Here is a 21045-nt window from a genome sequence, read left to right on the forward strand (position 1 = left end):
TTTCAAGATAGGAAGCTACAAGTGACCTCGATGGATCAAAGGCTGCTATCTCGTCAACATGCAAAGATTCAGTAACATGACATGCAGTAACATCCTTACCACACATGACCCTAAAAGAAACACCACAACACCCACTTGCTTAAATAAAAAGCTCTTTTATTAGATAACTACAAAACAATCACACGCATGGTTTTATTAATCCCTCACCGGCACAGCTGCCAGGACCTCAGTGGACAAAGCAGTGTGAAGCCTTTCTAAATGAAGACCGCTAGAGAAGAATGCCGCTGGCCAGGTGTGTCTCTTATGGGCTTGTGTGTGCGCGGTGAGCTGGGCGAGGCTCTCAGATGCTTATCTCTCTCCTTGAAAGCTCTATGGTTCTTTTGGGCTTTCGATCTCGGCCCCAGGGGTTCTAGAATAAGGGTGCTGGAACACCTAATAGTTCAACGTATTGCTGTGCTCCAACAGTCCACAGTGGTTCTTTATTCAACACCAACTAGATGCAGGAAATGTTCCAGGGAAAGGGTTAAAGAACCTCGTGGTCATATACAGCAGGAACCTTCTTTTATTAATTAGGAGAGTCTGTGCTTCCCCTGCTTTACAAAGTCAATTTAATCTCATTGTTCTGCAATGACACTTAGAAAGAGAGAATACCTCAGAAAACATCTGCTCGAATTCTCGAAAGCATACCTAAAAGACCAAAGAGACATCTAGGCATGATTATAAAAACAACAGCTTACTCATCAGGACACACCTATGTGCACACTGATGACTGTTATCGGTTGCTGACAGCGCTGTTTCAAATTTTAGCGACTGCCTGCTTTGAACAATTCTAGTAGAAAGTGATAAAAAAGGAAGAAAAAGATGTAGAAAAGCCAAAGTATTAATCCAGACTGAGAGAAGAGCTCAACTCAAACCCAGATCACACTATGCTTAAGTACAGGACCTCAAGATAGCAGTGGAACAGGAGGACCAGAATTCTGTTTTCAATTTCTCAATGATGTAATACCGCTTATTGTTGAAAGGTGGCAGTGTACCACCCATCAAGCCTGTCTTAATATATTTGACAGGAACAAGAGGCATAAACAATTGCACTTATATAAAATAATAATAATAAAGGGCTTTTTTTCTGTTAACTTTAAAAATACAAAAATAAACGTAATACCTTCAATGACAAACGTTTCGATGAAGAGACCTTTTCTTTTGAAGAGACGTTTCTGTTGAAGACACTGAGAAAGACTTCTCGAAATGTTGGTCATTGAGTTTAAGATGTTTCTGAATTCAGAACTATTGAGTTTTTAATAGCTGCCATAGCAATTTAACCCTTTTCTTTCTGCCGATCTCTACAAAGTTTTTTAGTCACAGGTCTTTTTTGTGGCTCTCCGGCAGCATCACTGTGCTTTCTCGTCACGCTGGCTTACATAGAAGGCTGTGAATCCTTTAAGATTCCCGTAGAAAATAAACCAGGAAACATGTGCAAATCTCCTGTGGAATTTCACATTATATACATCAAACCTAATTTATAGTGTCCTGAAGAACAGGTTTGTAAGGCCAGTGGCAGGCGCACGTATTTACTGTATTAAAAGAGATCAGATCTTCTTCAATGGAAAAATAGAGATTCTATAAATTCTGTAAAACATTCATGTGCTGTTGATTGAGGGGGAGGGTCCTCACTGTTCAGGCTTTGGGAGGGCCTGTCGAAGCTGTCTGCTGTACTGGGCCAGCGCCAGGTAGAGGAACTGGTACTGCTCAGAGGTCTGGATCATACCACCCCTGTGAAGAGAGAGGGGGAGTGAGAGGGGTCAGTCTGATCAGCCATTCCATCTCAAATATACAAATACGCACCCCCTCCCCTACCACTCTTTAAATAGCTTTGTGAATTGGGACCTGTTCTAGTAGTGTCCAATTACCTATTATTCTTTTAAAAAGTAATTTTACAAAATGTAGACAGTTGTGCTTGGCGATCTTGAGTGATGAGTTCAGTTGTTTTGGGTGTGGTTTTTGGAGTAAAGGCATTGAGAATGCAGCCCCTGGTTCTGACCTGTCGATGCGCAGCTGGCACACGATCCCCAGCACGTCCACCTCACCGCTGCTCTTCAGCTGCTGGCAGCCCATACTGGTGGCGATGAAGCAACCTGTCCGCCCGATTCCAGCGCTGAAACACAAGAAGGCACTGAGTGTGAGCGCCACCCTGCTACCCTGCCACAGTGCCACTCTGCCACCCTGCCACCATGCCACTCTGCCACCCTGCCACCATGCCACTCTGCCACCCTGCCACCCTGCCACCCACTCACTGCTGCTGCAGGCATGCCTTTCCTCTAGCCATAAAAGGGTGGGATTTAAGATTATTCTTTGTTTGTGATTCACTGTATCTTGATGTAAGTTTCCTACAACCCTTTCAGATCCCAAAAGCAGTGCCTGGTTTCCAAGTATCACTTCCAGGTGTGATCGAGAGAAACAAATTCTCTGGAATTCTGGAAGTCTTCTGGAATGTCTGGAGGCTGAAGTCTATATTAAAGTGTTGGGCTGCTGAAGATTCAAAGCAACTGTTCTTTATAAAGCAGCGGTGCACATATGGACAAGTGTGTGTGTGTCAGTGTGTGTGTGTCAGTGTGTGTTCTTCTGATGCCATTGCAGTGTATTCGAAACCTTAACGTATATCTCACGACTACCCTAGACCACTTGTGAACTTGAGTAGAAGATCTCAGGAGTTTGGCTGTGTTAAGGTACTCTATAGAAGCGTGTTGTGCAGTGTGCAGTGCAAGGGGCTGGCCGCTGTGTTAAGGTACTCTATAGAAGCGTGTTGTGCAGTGTGCAGTGGGCTGGCCGCTGTGTTAAGGTACTCTATAGAAGCGTGTTGTGCAGTGCAGGGGGCTGGCCGCTGTGTTAAGGTACTCTATAGAAGCGTGTTGTGCAGTGTGCAGTGGGCTGGCCGCTGTGTTAAGGCACTCTATAGAAGCGTGTTGTGCAGTGCAGGGGGCTGGCCGCTGTGTTAAGGTACTCTATAGAAGCGTGTTGTGCAGTGTGCAGTGGGCTGGCCGCTGTGTTAAGGTACTCTATAGAAGCGTGTTGTGCAGTGTGCAGTGGGCTGGCCGCTGTGTTAAGGTACTCTATAGAAGCGTGTTGTGCAGTGTGCAGTGGGCTGGCCGCTGTGTTAAGGTACTCTATAGAAGCGTGTTGTGCAGTGTGCAGTGGGCTGGGGGCTGTGTTAAGGTACTCTATAGAAGCGTGTTGTGCAGTGTGCAGTGGGCTGGCCGCTGTGTTAAGGTACTCTATAGAAGCGTGTTGTGCAGTGTGCAGTGGGCTGGCCGCTGTGTTAAGGTACTCTATAGAAGCGTGTTGTGCAGTGTGCAGTGGGCTGGAGGATGTGTTAAGGTACTCTATAGAAGCGTGTTGTGCAGTGTGCAGTGGGCTGGAGGATGTGTTAAGGTACTCTATAGAAGCGTGTTGTGCAGTGTGCAGTGGGCTGGCCGCTGTGTTAAGGTACTCTATAGAAACGTGTTGTGCAGTGTGCAGTGGGCTGGCCGCTGTGTTAAGGTACTCTATAGAAGCGTGTTGTGCAGTGTGCAGTGGGCTGGCCGCTGTGTTAAGGTACTCTATAGAAGCGTGTTGTGCAGTGTGCAGTGGGCTGGAGGATGTGTTAAGGTACTCTATAGAAGCGTGTTGTGCAGTGTGCAGTGGTCTGGAGGATGTGTTAAGGTACTCTATAGAAGCGTGTTGTGCAGTGTGCAGTGGGCTGGAGGATGTGTTAAGGTACTCTATAGAAGTGTGTTGTGCAGTGTGCAGTGGGCTGGCGGATGTGTTAAGGTACTCTATAGAAGCGTGTTGTGCAGTGTGCAGTGGGCTGGAGGATGTGTTAAGGTACTCTATAGAAGCGTGTTGTGCAGTGCAGGGGGCTGGCCGCTGTGTTAAGGTACTCTATAGAAGCGTGTTGTGCAGTGTGCAGTGGGCTGGAGGATGTGCTAAGGTACTCTATAGAAGTGTGTTGTGCAGTGTGCAGTGAGCTGGAGGCTGTGTGGACGGTACCTGCAGTGCACGATGACCGGTCCTTGACTTTGCATCCCCTTTCGGCTTTCCTCCACCTCCTGGACCAGCTGCAGCAGGGGTGTGGCGCAGGCGGGGGTCTGGTGGTCTGGCCAGGACGAGTACCAGTAATGTTTCACACGGCGGATTTCCTCTTCAAGCTGAGGGGTGGGGGGGGTGGGGGGGTGACAAACGAATCGTTGACTAGGAATTTATGAACCACCTTGAACCATCACTAATGAGGAACTGATAGAATTTCCCGATAATTTTTCTAGTTTCTTTTAAAAATGAAGATAACGGGACACCAGTTTTTTTCACCAGAGTTTGTAGCTTTTTTTTCCTATAGGAAATTGTCGCCTCCCCCCCAGACCCCTCACTCACTCTGCGGTGCGTACCTTAACAGTCAGCTCTCGGATAGTATACCCATCACAGTCACTGACTCTGTCCACAGAAACTCTGAACCTGCCATACTGCCCTTCCTCTTCTGGCCAGTAGAGGACACACTTCTGAAGAAGACAGAGAATGAATCAGAGATGGAACTGGATATGTTCCCATTATATCTACTGCACTTAGTGATACTAAAACCCTGTGTAGCAGAAAAAAATCAACATGCTGTCTCTCATAACGTTGACTCAGTCCTCAATGTAGTCTTGTAAACCACTTAACGTACTGGTTCTGTTTTTTTTCTACCCAACTGGACTGTGAAAACCCACCCATCTGTGCAATCTGACACCACTGACTGTAAAGACTGGAAATGGAATGGAGTTGTTCTTAACCCAACACAGCAGCTCTTCATTATGAATGTCTTCCCAATAGAAACAGCACATCCAGCTCTGTTCACAGTGCTTCTTAAGGGAGAATTTGCTTGGCTGTTGCTCCACAATGATGCACCCCTCTTTGACACACAGTACTGTACCTCTTTCTTCTCCTGCAGTTTGGTTATCATGATGATAATCGGGGAATCCTCCTGCCACACCATCTCCCAGAAATCAGAGACTGTGTTGACCATGGGCCCCTGGGTGGCAATGAACCTCTTCTCAGTACCTTTGTACTCCTATAGGGGGAGACAGAGGCAAGAGGAAAAGGAATTGAGAAGGCAGTTCACTTTGTACGCCTATAGGGGGAGACAGAGGCAAGAGGAAAAGGAATTGAGAAGGCAGTTCATTACAGAAGCTCTGTACTGTGCATTAACAGTGCTTTCTCTTTGTTGGGGGAATGCTTACCTGGATATAGTTAGCGTTGATGTAGGAATCACCATCATGCCCCTTCTTCCGGAGACACACTCGGGTTTGGGGGTCTGAAAAAAATGAGGAATTTCTTACAGTGAACCGCACTAAAGGTGGTCTGCTACAATTCTTATTTATGCTCTATCCTACATACATAAAATTTCATAAATTACAAAACTGTAGAGATCCACCTTAAACACAAATATATTCAATCCCAATATATTAAATGGAGCTTTTATTGTTTGAAATCCTCCACTGCAAATATTTTCAGACTGGTTGATTTAAGTTCTTTATATTGTGCTCACCTCACTGGTTTTGTACTTACTGGGTAAGATGGTTTTGTATCGGTCCTTTAAGGCGTGGCCAGGGATATCCAGTTCAGCCTGGTCTACAAAATTGGATGGGATTTTCTACAGAGGACAACACAGATTTCCATTAAAATCTCCAATATCGTTATAAAAGAAGTAACAGTTGTTTTAATATATATATATATATATATATAATATTATATATATATATAATATATATATATACACAAAAAACTGTCAAACAATGAAGCAGATTAAGAGCAAAGTTTGTACCTATTAATATTTATATGTGCATCCTTCAAACAACATCAGTCTGCATACCTAAGCTGAATTACACCTGCGCCACTTGAAGAAACAGTCTAGTTTTTAACACAGTATCCCCCGTACCGAGAACTCTGCAGCCAGCTCCTGCGGGTCCCGGGCAGCATCCTGCAACTCCTCCCCTGACAGCAGGTGGCTTCTGTTGCGCAGGACGTGCAGGGTGATCTCGCGCGGCGTGGAGATGGAGCAGATGGGCGCCACGTTTCCCAGGGAGCTCACATCCAGCATCAGGGACACATTGGAGCCCCTCCTGAAACCAAAGAGGAGGAGGCACAAGGATCAGGCACCAGGGCCAGGAAGGCTGAGACAGGGTCAAAGCATGGTATACACTTACTGGCAAAACTAGAAGAAACCCAGCCTAGCAGACAAACATCAAGATGCAAGCAGGGGATCTTTTTACAGCAGCAGCATGATGTGTTACAACAATCCAAAAGCAATCAGCTGAACGGGCAACCAATCAACAGGCAAAGGAACCACCCCACCTCCATTTCAAACCAATCAACAGGCAAAGGAACCGCCCCACCTCCATTTCAAACCAATCAACAGGCAAAGGAACCGCCCCACCTCCATTTCAAACCAATCAACAGGCAAAGGAACCGCCCCACCTCCATTTCAAACCAATCAACAGGCAAAGGAACCGCCCCACCTCCATTTCAAACCAATCAACAGGCAAAGGAACCGCCCCACCTCCATTTCAAACCAATCAACAGGCAAAGGAACCGCCCCACCTCCATTTCAAACCAATCAACAGGCAAAGGAACCGCCCCACCTCCATTTCAAACCAATCAACAGGCAAAGGAACCGCCCCACCTCCATTTCAAACCAATCAACAGGCAAAGGAACCGCCCCACCTCCATTTCAAACCAATCAACAGGCAAAGGAACCGCCCCACCTCCATTTCAAACCAATCAACAGGCAAAGGAACCGCCCCACCTCCATTTCAAACCAATTAACAGGCAAAGGAACCGCCCCACCTCCATTTCAAACCAATCAACAGGCAAAGGAACCGCCCCACCTCCATTTCAAACCAATCAGCAGGCAAAGGAACCGCCCCACCTCCATTTCAAACCAACAGGCAAAAGGACCCCCCCCCCCCCCCCCCCCCCAATTTCCATTGGATTATTTCAACTAGAACTGGGTGCTATTATTCCCCTGGAAGGCTAATTAACACCCCACAAAGCCGACTGTCGATTACGAAGATAATAACGCAATCACCCGCTGTGCAATTACCTTGCAGATTTATCATGGTCAATTCCAATAAGGGTACGGATTGCCTCTGTAAAACCAGCTCCTGTTACTAACCCACGAGCAGCTGTGAGAAAACCAGTCAGAGAGCCAGCTAGCCACAGAGTGGGGCTATCTCCGTGAGAATAGAGCCATGCATCTTTATGTATATATAGAAATACACCGTCTATTAGTCTAGTGACCCACAGAGCATCCCTCCCCATGCTACCCAGCTGACTGAGATCAGAGTGATTTCTGTTTTGTGCCAATGGAATGGCTGGCTGCTCTTTATGTCTGCCCACCCTGCTTGTCCAGGTGCATTCATCCCACCTTCTGCAGAGTTCATTGTGTCACAGACAGACAGACAGTCAGACACAGCGCAGGCTCGTTCGCTGGCCTCTCCTGCCTCTCCCCCCTATGGGGAGTCTGGGGTCTGGCTCATGTCACCAGTTCAAATTGATCGGAGCCCTGAGCATTTATCACCCTCAACCTAATGTGCTGTAGGTACGGCGGCAGTGTAATTCAAATGTAATCCTCATGAGAGTTCTACTTGGATGATCACCGTGGTATTGTAAACTAAGGTGAGAGAACAGCATGGTGTAGTAAAACATATGGTGAAATCATGCAAGATAAACCGAAGATATGCATGATGAAGCACTGTTAACAGCTGTGGTTATCATGCTACAAGCATGGCTAACTGCAACATGATTCTGCAAATTTGAGATAACATGGCATGCTTTTCTAAGCATGGCAGTCGTGGCTTCAGCTGTGCGTCAGCCCCTTTGAATCTGGCTGTGTTGTGAGAGCAGCTGGCCTGGTCTTACCGTTCCTGCAGGCGGCCCTGTTTCCTGGTGGCTGGTGGCTGTGGAGTCGTGTGCGCCATGGCGACAGAGCTGAGCGGAGAGTCGATGGGGTGGAGCGGGAGGCAGGTAGGGCAGTGCTGGACCATACTGTGCTTGTGTCCACACCCACAGAGGCCACCTCAGGGAAAGCCAACCTCACCGGACACCTCCACTGTCAAGCCTACTGCAGCGCGGCAACTCGGCACAACTCTGTCTGGACGAGAGAGGACTGGAAACGAAACAGAAACGTTTTCAAAGTTTTTCTAATTTAAGAAATACACAAAACTTTAATTGGCATTTTATTTATTTATTTATTTGTTTGTTTATTTATTGTTGGCTTTCTCGACAGTATCCAAACAGGGACCGGAGGGGTGTAGGACCCTGATTGTGAGCACACCCACTTCTCATTTGACTGATTCACTTCCGGTCGGCCAATTCCAAGAAACTGAAGTTGTGTAAAACAAAAAAAAAAATGAAACTTTCAACAACAAACCCACTTTCCGTTATAGCCAAGCCTGTTTCTGAATCTCAAAATGACACACACCTACAAGAGCTTGCAGAAATCTTCACACCAACCACACTACACGGAACCCCTCTCACTTAATAAACAGCAGCAACTAAGGAAGTTCAGCATAGCGGCTTCTGGATGCAGTCTAGCAACCTTTAAAGCATGAGGCAGCCAGCTGTGAGCAGCAGAGCTAGCTTAGTGTGTACAGTACAGAGTAAGCATCACTATCTCAAGCATTTAATACAGAGAGCAAGCCAGGCAATGACACTCACCTGTGAAAAGGCACCAAGAGCCGATGGTATACCTGCACACTGTGTGCATTATTCCAGCTGCGCTGTCCCGGCTGTGGGTTCAGGTATGGGTAGCGAGATGTGGTTGGAATGCAATCACACCAGGTTGACAGAATAACAGGAATATACATGCACAGAATACCTCCGCAGCTCTCTGACACAGAATTGCACAGACACGCACAGAATACCTCCGCAGCTCTCTGACACAGAATTGCACAGACACGCACAGAATACCTCCGCAGCTCTCTGACACAGAATTGCACAGACACGCACAGAATACCTCCGCAGCTCTCTGACACAGAATTGCACAGACACGCACAGAATACCTCCGCAGCTCTCTGACACAGAATTGCACAGACACGCACAGATACCTCCGCAGCTCTCTGACACAGAATTGCACAGACACGCACAGAATACCTCCGCAGCTCTCTGACACAGAATTGGCCAATAGTAAAACAGGAATCACCAACGCCTGCTGCATGTTTCAACCGGACTTCAACAGTTCTAATGCAATGGACTCGGGCAGGTTCCTTTGATTGGACACTATCTGGTTTTGACCACTGCCGTAGAATACAAGCGGATGTTCTTATTAAACATTCAGGGGTGTTTCAAACCCTGCTTCCTAAGGGCTCCTGTGTGCTAGTGAATGGGTAAAGGTGCATATATATATATATATATATATATAGTGTGGTGCTGCATTTACTGTCACCCCAATGCTTTCTGTTGATCAAGCCGCCTCACAGTAACTGTGTATCAGAGAGCAGGAAGCTGAGTGGCTGCTGAATCACAAATAAAGTAAAAACAATCAAGTAAATGAATGAATGCAGGAAACAGAATCGCACATGCAGGGTACACAATATTACAATCTTATTTCTATTGCCCTGTTAGGGGACTGGAGATAATGCAAAAATGACAGCTCTGTATGATGTAAACCTGAAGACTGTATGTGCCAGCATACTTCCTCTAGTCTGATAGCAGTAGCAATTCAGGGCAGTCTGATCCTCTTCTCATCACTTTGTCAGCCAGGATCCTGAACTACATGAGTCAAATTTCACAAAAGCCCCGTCCTCTACTACTGATGATGTTTTCCTCTTTTGACAAGTAGTTATATAGATAGATCTACTATACTATCTATCTATATATCTATCTATCTATCTATCTATCTATCTATATATTATATATATATATATATATATATATATATATATATATATATATATATATATATATATATATATATACAGTACTGTGCAAAAGTTTTAGGCAGGTGTGAAAAAATGCTGTAAAGTAAGAATGCTTTCAAAAATAGACATGTTAATAGATTATATTTATCAATTAGCTAAATGCAAAGTGAGTGAACAGAAAAATCTAAATCAAATCCATATTTGGTGTGACCACCCTTTGCCTTCAAAACAGCATCAGTTCTTCTAGGTACACTTGCACAAAGTCAGGGATTTTGTAGGCATATAGTCAGGTGTATGATTAAACAATTATACCAAACAGGTGCTAATGATCATCAATTCAATATGTAGGTTGAAACACAATCATTAACTGAAACAGAAACAGCTGTGTAGGAGGAATAAAACTGGGTGAGGAACAGCCAAACTCAGCTAACAAAGTGAGGTTGCTGAAGACAGTTTACTGTCAAAAGTCATACACCTTGGCAAGACTGAGCACAGCAACAAGACACAAGGTAGTTATACTGCATCAGCAAGATCTCTCCCAGGCAGAAATTTCAAGGCAGACAGGGGTTTCCTTCTTCTTTTGAAGAAGCACATGGAGTTGGGGATTTGGTCAGAGTTAATGGTCTCCTCAATGCTGAGAAGTACAGGCAGATACTTATCCATCATGCAATACCATCAGATGCCTGATTGGCCCCAAATTTATTCTGCAGCATGACAACGACCCCAAACATACAGCAAAAGTCAATAAGAACTATCTTCAGCGTAAAGAAGAACAAGGAGTCCTGGAAGTGATGGTATGGCTCCCACAGAGCCCTGATCTCAACATCATCGAGTCTGTCTGGGATTATATGAAGAGAGAGAAGCAACTGAGGCTTCCTAAATCCACAGAAGAACTGTGGTTAGTTCTCCAAGATGTTTGGGCCAACCTACCTGCCGAGTTCCTTCAAAAACTGTGTGCAAGTGTACCTAGAAGAATTGATGCAGTTTTGAAGGCAAAGGGTGGTCACACCAAATATTGATTTGATGTAGATTTTTTTTCTGTTCAGTCACTTTGAATTTTGTTAATTGATAAATATAAACTATTAGCATGTCTATTTTAGAAAGCATTCTTACTTTACAACATTTTTTCACACCTACCTAAAACTTTTGCACAGTACTGTGTATATATACAGTATATACAGTTGGACTGTATATATATATATGCGGTGGACTACATTTTTTGGAAAGGGGTACGCAGCTTAAAAAGATTAAAAACCTCTGTTCTAAAGTGATTTGGTACAATGAATATCCTTTACTCAGTGATACACCACTGAGTATACATCACTGTGACACATTTCCCAATATTATCCCCAAAAGTGACAGTGAGTATTGTAGAGACACTTTGGTGGTATTTACAGCTTTATGGTTGTATTTTTTGTTCTTCAGAAACAAAAGGCCAGTAAACTATGTTGGCATATTTAAAACAAACAGAAATGAGAAATGGTGGTTGGTTCTGAATCAAACTTATATACCCCCTCACTGAAGGAAATGCCCCGCCCAAAAATTTTGAGAGGGGGCCACACTGACCCTCAGTCTGTAAGTCCTGGAGCAAACACTACAATATAATATATATATATATATATATATATAATATATATATATATATATAAATATATATATATATATATAGGAATCCTTAATGAGAAATGAAGCTCAATTAATTCTCTTACCATTTAACTTAGCAGATCACCTGTAGAAGATGTTTTTTTCTATAGAATGTTATTGTTGGATAGATATAAATATGCTCTTCAAACTAAACATCTTCCAGAGTTAATGTGTTTGATAAAAGTCCCCCTAATACCAAGACCTGACAACGACCCTTTGGGATTGAAACAGCACAGGCTTATTTCACTTTGCAATGTGACTTTCAAATAGGATCACATATCTTAGCAATTCAGCTTCAAACTGTAATTGGTAAAATAAATCATCTGAATCAAGTCAGTTTTCTTAAAGGCAAAATGTTGTCCAGCAGAGACAGCCTGGAGCCCACAGTTGCCATTTCACTGAGTGCAAAAAAGCATTTGACAGAATAGAATCCTCTAGCTAAAACAGCTACAGATGAAAACACATCCGATCCATTTACTAATGCAGAGAACCACGGCTACCTCATCCTGATACATGGGCAGCGAGATTCACAAACCTGGACTCGAGCAGAGACCACTTCAACTCTCAGAACAAGGAGAAAAACACAGGCTAACAGCACCATCCATTCTCAGGACATTGTGCTCATCTGTCAGATAAAACCCTGCTTTTAATTTATACACACACACTGACACACACACACACACACACACACAAAGTACTTCACATAGTTTACAAAAAGCAAAAGAATTGCACTCAAGTCAGATACAAAAGTTACAACAATCTGTATAGCAATTTTTTTGAATACCAAAATGCAAGAACAATAATGTATGGTCGCTTTACCTGTTTTCTCAACAAAGAGTTGGTTGAACTGACAAAGCTAAGGCTAGCAGGCTAAGCACCAAGACTCCCCCTGTGCAGCACGGAGCCCAACTGACTGCGCCTCTGAGCTCCAGACTCACCTAAGGGTTGGTGTGAAGGGGGCTCCTGTCCATGCTTGCTTTGTGCTCCTCGAGTGTGGGGTCTTTCCAGCCTGCCTTGGAAACCAGTGACGTGTTTTGTAGCTAAATATGTTTGCAATAAATAATAAAAAAAAAAAGAGCAGTATGCTGTTAATGTTCAGGAAGCTGCAGATCTGATGAGAGGCTCTTCTGGTTTGCCTCTCAGCTGCTTCCTCCCCTTTCCACCCACGCACGCACCAGCCCACGTACACCACAGTATCGCTAGCCAGCTCTGCACTGCTACTCCCTGAGCAATCCCACTGAAACAAGGGGATCAGCTCAGCAGCTACCCAGAGACCAGCACCTTCACCAGGGAGGGGGCACCCAGGGAAGGGTCCTGAGAGTTAGTCCAGCAAGCCTGTACAGTGCCACCGTGCACTAGATTCAAACTTTATACCATACAACTACTTTGTTTTTACTTTCATTTTGGGTTGTGGAATAAAACAATATAAAAAAAAAAATCACACTGAACATACACAGGGGAGGGGTCACTTTAAATGTTGTAAAACTAAGATAACATCTGTAATAGTGCAAGCAAAGTCTGATAAAGACAAGGTAACCCTAGGCAAGCACCGTACAGCCCATAGAGGTGTTGTGCAAAGGGCAGAGACAGTCTACTCAGAGTAATAAACAATCCCAGGTCGCAGGTGGCCTGCTGGAGAGAAGGCAGCCCTTCCTGGCCGGCTGTATAAAGCAGTGGATACAGAGCTCTGTGTGCGGAGCGGGCCAGCGGGAGAGAAGTTCATTTCATTCCCCCGTAGCTCTGCTGGAATTAGCAGCGCTGCACGGAAATAAAAAAAAAACAATCAGTGTTCCAGCTAATCAACATTCTCGAGGAAATACCAGTGGGGAGAGCAAAAGGCAATGAGACGTGGGCCCGCCAGATTTAGTCCTGTGATTTAACACTCGCTGGAGCTGATCGTTTGGCAGACTGTGTGACTGAAGTTGATCATTTAGAGACACACACCGATCAGGGCGATAGTTAGAGCTGCACTCTCCCACAAAGTCACGTTCAGTTCAGCTGCAGTCCATTTACATTCCCGTAACAGTTTCAGCTACAGGCAGGCAAGCTGCTTTCCTTCTTGACACCAGTGACATGCAGCAGCAGGCGGTTATTTATGATTTATATCAGCTTTGCTGCAGTTCAGGGAAGCAAAACAAAACCAGAAACAACAGGGGAAGAAATCCCTAGGGCAGTTATAAAGTAACAAGGTTTTCTGTAACTTCTTTAGACTGATTTCCTAAGTAAATACATTTCGCACTGTTTCAGCAGCCAGATGCTTCACTTCACAGCTGTGTCGCCAAAACTGCCCCACATGACATCTCTTATATCCTACACATGACATGCTGAACTGAAATCTTGCCGATTATCACAGCCAATATTATGAGGAATTGCTAATGAACAGAAAACATGTTACTGAAATGCATTTTTAAACTTTCACGTAGTGCTGCAATGTTCCGCTCTGCTTCCCCTACCCTGTTCGACTTGTCGACGTTGTCCCCTGTTTTGTGCGTGGTCCCCCCTGGTGGAGTGTGGAGCGAGTGACACGACCCGGAATCACGAACTACATACTTTTTAATAATAACGTTTTACAAAGACACTTTTTTTTTTTCGATACCCCACAGAAGGCACGTCACAGAGACAGTTAAAGTGTGTGTGTGTGTGTGTGTGTGTGTGTGTGTGTGTGTGTGTGTGTGTGTGTGTGTGTGTGTGTGTGTGTGTGTGTGTGTGTGTGTGCGTGTGTGTGCGTGTGTGTGAGTGAGTGTTTGCATTTCTAATTTCTTCTACAGCAACGCGCTAAGAAATAAAGCAAATCCCCAACCCCCTATTAAAAACAACACCAACATCAAAATGGATTAGCTTATCTAAAATGTTAATTAGCTTGTTTTTCGTTATTAGCTTTGCAGTTGAAAAACGAATATTGCTTTGCTTCCATATGGGATGAATGAAGTGCTGTTTGTTGACAGCCCGGGAGACTGAAGAGCTTCATTGGAGTGGCACACGCACAGTTAGCTGTGTGCTTCTCAATGCAACCCCATACTCCAGCAACCAGCCCTCGGCATCCCCCAACAGCTTTTAACACCGCAAAGGGAGATTGTGGCTGTATGCATGTGTGTATGTCACCCTTCACAGGTCAGCATCTACCTAGAGAAGCACTCACTCTATTGTGAGGAATCTTGCTCAGGAATCTTGCTTTAGCACAGAGGGTATCAGAATCTGGGGCAGGCACTTGGGTGTCAAGCTTACATTTTTGCATGTGCATACAATGAATGCAGACCCTGGAGATCCCGTGGCTCCAGGTTTGCATGCACACAAAATCAGTTTGTTCATTTAACTGCCTTGCAGATATTTTAGATGGAGTTTGGATACAGCTAGAGTGCATTTAATAATTAAACTTCGTAAGAATCAAACATCGATTATGACAGTGAGGCCCGGCATAGAACCCCCAGTGGTTTCTTCCATGAAGTGTCTTTCTTTCTTTCTTTCTTTCTTTCTTTCTTTCTTTCTTTCGTTCTCGATAGTGGCTGCAAAGCTTTCACCTCAATGTCTTCATTAATGATTCCATCAGTTGCTTGTTTTGTTGTATGTACTTGGGGGCTGCAGGCGGGCTGTGTGTTCGGATGTGATTGCTGCCTGGATCTCTGTGATCTCTCTTTATTTTTCCATTAGCATGCAAGTTTGTAAACCGCAGTCCTATCGCAGTGAGATTGCGCTCCTGCGGGTCATGCACTCAGGATGTTGCTACGGGGGCGGCTTGGCGATGGAAGTGATGGGTTTGCAACCGCGAAAAGGCACACTTCCTGTCTGGGTGAATTTCACTTCCTGCTAATAACAGCGATAAAAGTCAACACACTGGCTTGCTCTGCGATGCTGAAAAAGCTGCGATCGACGGGTTTCTTTGAAACGCTGTGAATCACTGAAAACAAGGGCAAGGTCATACAGGTCAATCTTTAATGTCAGAGGGTAGGCATATCCCTTCTAAAACTGCATCATGGTATAGCTGCACAGTGATCTTCACAAGCCCTTCCCATTGCATTTACCATACCTCTAGAATTCACAGGAAAGCTATTTACCCCAGACCATGCTTTATCATGCTTTCACTATGCTCTATTACACTTTGCTATGCTTTTATAAGGGACGCACTGTAGAAACGTGTTACTGAAAGTTTGGAAAACCACTGGTCACCAGCTCTTAGTAGCCAGTAAATCCAGGAAAGGATCCTGCATTTGATTGCTGTCTGGTGATTTGAAGAGGGAACAGGTTGAATAAATGCTCCCTGATTGAGGCTGGTGGGCAGTGTGGTGGAGGTGCTGCACAGAAGCCCTGCTTCGTGCTGGAGCACTGGTTTCCTGTTTATTTATTGAGCCTCTGGTCCTTGTGTTCTTTTTTTTTCTATCCCGGGGTGTTGAAAACGGAAGCAGAGACAGAAAGGTGCGCTTAAAAAAGAAGAACAAATATGTAACGGTAAGAGAGGCAGGATGTGAGGGAGAAGGGGAAGGGGCAATGAGTAAGCAGAATGAGAAGCGGCCAATGACAGTAACATCTCAAACACAGCCTTTACCCAAAGCTCACCGCAGTGAATGTACAGTTTAACATGCTTGCCACATGTTTACAGGCTGAGCGTGTCTGTCTGTCTGTCTGTCTGTCCTACTCCTGGTGATCCCAATGACTTCTCCAGACTGGTTCTACACTACCAGCTTTCTATTGAGGTTTCAGGGCTATAAATACGATTCACTCTCAGTTTCCTGCAATGCTACCCTTCCAGGAGCAATGGTAATGAACCTCCTCTGAGTGCCGCACTGGCTTTCTGTGCCACGCTGCCACAGAGGTGTTCATGCCCAGTGGAGAAAAAAAAGTTTATTGGGCAAAATATGAAAACAGAGCCACAATTAGAAGCCATAACAATGTAGACACGATCAGTGACTATTTGTACTTCATTTATTTTTGCTTTTTTAATGTACTCCCACCTTATTCCTAAGTACCAGTAACTGATGTTATTTGAATTAAAAATATATCTTTTTTGAATGCTTTGTAATTGATCATTTTAGCTTGTGCTTGGCACCTGCGTCACTTGTTACATAGATGAATATATTTTCCAATAACTTCTGACCCTTCCCACAGAAAACCCCAACTACATCCTGTTTACAAGCCATGTGTCATATTGATACTGTGTAAACCCACCCACCACTTAGAAAAGATCACCACAGTAAAAGCATAGCAGCACAGTGTAATAAAGCACAGTGAAAGCATGGTGAAGCAGAGAGGTCTGGTAAAGCATAGGGAAGCATTGTAAAGCACAGAAAGGTATGACAAAGCAAGGGGAAGCATTGTAAAGCACAGAAAGGTATGACAAAGCAAGGGGAAGCATTGTAAAGCACAGAGAGGTCTGGTAAAGCATAGGGAAGCATTGTAAAGCAAAGAGTCTGGTAAAGCATAGGGAAGCATTGTAAAGCACAGAGAGGTCTGATAAAGTAAAGGGAAGCATTGTAAAGCATAGAGAGGTCTGGTAAAGCATAGGGAAGCATTGTAAAGCACAGAGAAGTCTGGTAAAGCACAGGGAAGCATTGCAAAGCACAGAGAGGTCTGATAAAGTAAAGGGAAGCATTGTAAAGCACAGAGAGGTATGGTAAAGCATAGGAAAGCATTGTAAAGCACAGAGAGATATGGTAAAGCATAGGGAAACATTGTAAAGCACAGAGAGGTCTGGTAAAGCATAGGTAAGCATCGTAAACCTCAGAGAGGCGACATCAAAGGCACAAGGACCTATTTACAAATACATACATATTTGTTTTTTGTTTCTGCGGATCAGATGTACAAGAGAAGAGCTGTTAGAATTAGGTTTCCATGGTCACCACCTGACTGGTCATTCACAGTGAATACTGAGCCTGGGACGAATCATTTGAATGTGTTTTTTTTTTCTTTAACACATTTCTCAATATGGCCATAATTCCTTTATTCCATCCATCATCTGTAACTGCATAATCCTATAGAGGGTTGTGGTGAGCCAGAGCCAAACCTGGCAGACATAGGGGCGCAAGGCGGGACTACACCCTGGACGGGATGCCAGTCCATCGCAGGGCAGCTAAGGGGCAATTTAGAGAGGCCAATCCACTTAGCCAGCATGTCTTTGGACTGTGGGAGGAAACCGGAGTACCCAGAGAAAACCCACGAGAACACGAGGAGAACATACAAACTCCACACAGACAGACCCCTGAGAGCGGACCCAGGACCCTGGAGCTGTGAGGCAGCAGCGCTAACCACCACGACACCGTGCTGCCCTAATTCCTGTATTTATTATGCAATTTGCTCAGTTTGTTTTTCCATGTTCCCTACAGGTTGAAGTTTCATTGTACACTGTCAGATGTCAGGTGGCCACGCTAAAAGAAATTTTACAAGCGATAAATGTTTTTTTGTAAAAAGTGTCTCTCTTTGTCTGTGGTTTTTGTTATCTGTATTGAGCAGGGTGAGTCTCAAACTATTTCACTTCTTGTTTTCTGAAAGCCTAGTGTGTGCACATTCATTTCATGTATGACATGTACCTGTATCCTTTATAAAGCGTTACAGCCACAAATCTAACACCAGTAAAATAACCAGGCGAACATAACTGGGACCCTAAGGGTTATTGAGAAGAAAGTGTTTAAACAGCTTGCTGCCTGTGACACTGTTCTAGACAGCGGTGTTGTGTCATGAGTATCTGTGAAACTGTGCTTTATTAATACTGTAGAAACAGACTTTACATCACTCCTGGGTTACAGCATTGTGAAGAAGGCTTCATATACACCCAGTATATAGACATGCAGTTTCACAAGCCTCAATGCAATTGGATCAGAGTCTTGCTGCTGGCATATACCCAGTGTAATGTACGTGTCATAGACCCTCTATCTCACTGTATATACCCAGTGTAATGTACACCCACTATCTCACTGTATATACCCAGTGTAATGTACCTCTATCTCACAGTATATACCCAGTGTAATGTACCTCTATCTCACTGTCTATACCCAGTGTAATGTACACCCTCTATCTCACTGTATATAGCCAGTGTAATGTACCTCTATCTCACTGTATATACCCAGTGTAATGTACACCCTCTATCTCACTGTATATACCCAGTGTAATGTACCTCTATCTCACTGTATATACCCAGTGTAATGTACCTCTATCTCACTGTATATACCCAGTGTAATGTACCTCTATCTCACTGTATATACCCAGTGTAATGTACCTCTATCTCACTGTATATACCCAGTGTAATGTACCTCTATCTCACTGTATATACCCAGTGTAATGTACACCCTCTATCTCACTGTATATACCCAGTGTAATGTACCTCTATCTCACTGTATATACCCAGTGTAATGTACCTCTATCTCACTGTATATAGCCAGTGTAATGTACCTCTATCTCACTGTATATAGCCAGTGTAATGTACACCCTCTATCTCACTGTATATACCCAGTGTAATGTACCTCTATCTCACTGTTTTTTGTATGGAAATGATGCATTTGGCTGAATCTAGTACACAGTGCATCTTATACGATGTTAACACGCCATCAATGTTAGAACTGCATGTTGTCCCTGACAAATAAAATAAACAAATACATTCAATTGTTTAAAAGAATACATGCAAAATATAAGCACCGGTGGGAAACAATGATCAAGCTGTAAAGGTGCTGTTAAGAGAAGTGCAGTTCCTTTCAGATGCCAGTATCACTGCCGTGTATTACTCTGACGAAGCCCGACAGCACAGCCATTAGAAGAGCACAGCCTGCCAAGGTCCTGTGACAAAACACAGAGGTACAGTGCCATCTAGTGGCTAGAAAAGGAACTCCACTCCAATAGTCCCATGCACTGCAATGCTTCACTGGGCTATGTGGTTTGAGCAGTGGAAGCAGACCAAAACAGAAGCAGATCCACTCCAAGACTGGCAGACTGAGCCTCTTTATTTTCTTAAAATACAACATAAACTTCATTTTTGAACTGCATTGCAGGTACACAGATTTAGAGGAGAGAATATAACCAACCCGTTTCATATGCAGCACAAACCTGAGTAAGGGCTGAATAATGATGATGTGTTATGCAAGCGGCATCTCTGACATGCGTTGTGTTTTATATAGAAGATGCATCTCCCGGTTGCAAATTTTAAAAATAAAAATATTTTAATGCTGATGAAAACTGAAGAGGTTTTTTAAAGTAAATTCTATTTTAAAGTAAATTGTGTGCAGGTTCATACTGTATATACTGTATTTACACTGTGAAAAACAAACTCCACACGCTGCAGTATTCAGCAACCTCAGAGCAGCCTGCAACACAACAAAGGGAAAGTTATAATACAAGATGCATAATATATGCATTTGCAGCATTGGAAAGGGGTACCCTGGTATATTTATGTTTGGAATAGATTTCAAATAATGCTAACATAATGAGATTTGAACAGTATCAGACTCGTTAGAAAGTCAACAGAACATTTAATGATTATCCGCTGACCTGTAGGCAGCGCGAACGATGGTGGAGCCCCGCAGCCTGGGTCCATCTCGCCGAGCCTGCTGTGCCTCCCCCATACGCCAGTCCAGCCGGTCTCCAATCTGCGACAGGACGAGTCCCAGGACCGCGCCCTCTGCACAGAGCGGCTCGTCACAGACCACCAGGTACAGGGAGTCGCAGACACGGCCGCCTGAAACGACATGGGGCGATCTCTGTCAGGCTGAAGAACGCGAAATGACGTTACAGAGTATAACTAGCGAGTATGCATGAAAACAGGACAAAAACACGCACATAACTATTTTGTTTCGTCTCTAATTACACCTAATAAACCTACATACACACATAAAAAAAAAAAAAAAAAAAAAAAAACATTTGTTTTTGGCACTATAATTATTTTGTTTCTTTCGCGATAAAAATATATATATATTGGGCGGTACGCGTTTTCCGTTGCAACGTTACTTTTTATTTATCATTCACATGTTTTATTGTTGTACTCGCTACGAGTTATGGCGAAATTAAACAGCAAAAACTCTACTCTATATTTAATTAAATCCCTTATATATATATAATATATATAATATATATATATATACTATATATTTATAATATGTATATATACACTTTCCCATAGTTTCCAGAAAGCCACACAGATATGTGAAATATTTCTAACGTTATTAATGGGTAAGCATTGCAATATTAATACGCACGGCGGTCATACTTACTGTTTCCCAGTCCCGTAGTGTTAGATTCGCGGAGTTTCTATTATGTCTGAGTTTAGCCTCGAAAAGCTGTAGAATGTGAAATTAAGTTGTAAAATGTTTGAGTTAGCCTCGCTGGTCATTTCTTCTGAGCAGCCCACCTATCTAATAATGGAATGGGGGGTCTCTCCCCACGTTTTATGCGTCGATTAAACAATGCATCAGTGTTGTCACTGGACTACAAGACACAACTTGTTTAAAAAAATAAAAATAAAAATCACTATACTGGTAAAAATGTTTTTTTTTTTTAAAAAAAA

At 43.7% G+C, this 21045-nt stretch overlaps 1 protein-coding gene across 2 annotated transcripts; it reads right to left on the reverse strand.

The window, feature by feature from the left end:
* Positions 1-134: 134 nt before the first annotated feature.
* LOC121304628 (tyrosine-protein phosphatase non-receptor type 7-like) lies at positions 135-20299 on the reverse strand. Of its 2 annotated transcripts, none has more exons than XM_041235865.1 (10): positions 20034-20299; positions 12506-12607; positions 5942-6125; positions 5572-5656; positions 5244-5317; positions 4937-5074; positions 4416-4526; positions 4024-4181; positions 2039-2152; positions 135-1770 (listed from the first exon to the last, which is right to left on the reverse strand). In XM_041235865.1, exons 1-10 carry the CDS (start codon positions 20105-20107, stop codon positions 1668-1670), a joined length of 1143 nt encoding a protein of 380 aa, XP_041091799.1. In that variant the 5' UTR covers positions 20108-20299; the 3' UTR covers positions 135-1667. The 2 variants fall into 2 exon arrangements, with proteins under 2 accessions (XP_041091799.1, XP_041091800.1); XM_041235866.1 differs by lacking the exon at positions 20034-20299 and adding an exon at positions 7924-8170 and having other exon boundaries at positions 136-1770; positions 12506-12594.
* Positions 20300-21045: the final 746 nt, after the last annotated feature.

This window comes from Polyodon spathula, chromosome 39, assembly GCF_017654505.1.
Source record: "Polyodon spathula isolate WHYD16114869_AA chromosome 39, ASM1765450v1, whole genome shotgun sequence".
Lineage (NCBI taxonomy): Eukaryota > Metazoa > Chordata > Actinopteri > Acipenseriformes > Polyodontidae > Polyodon > Polyodon spathula.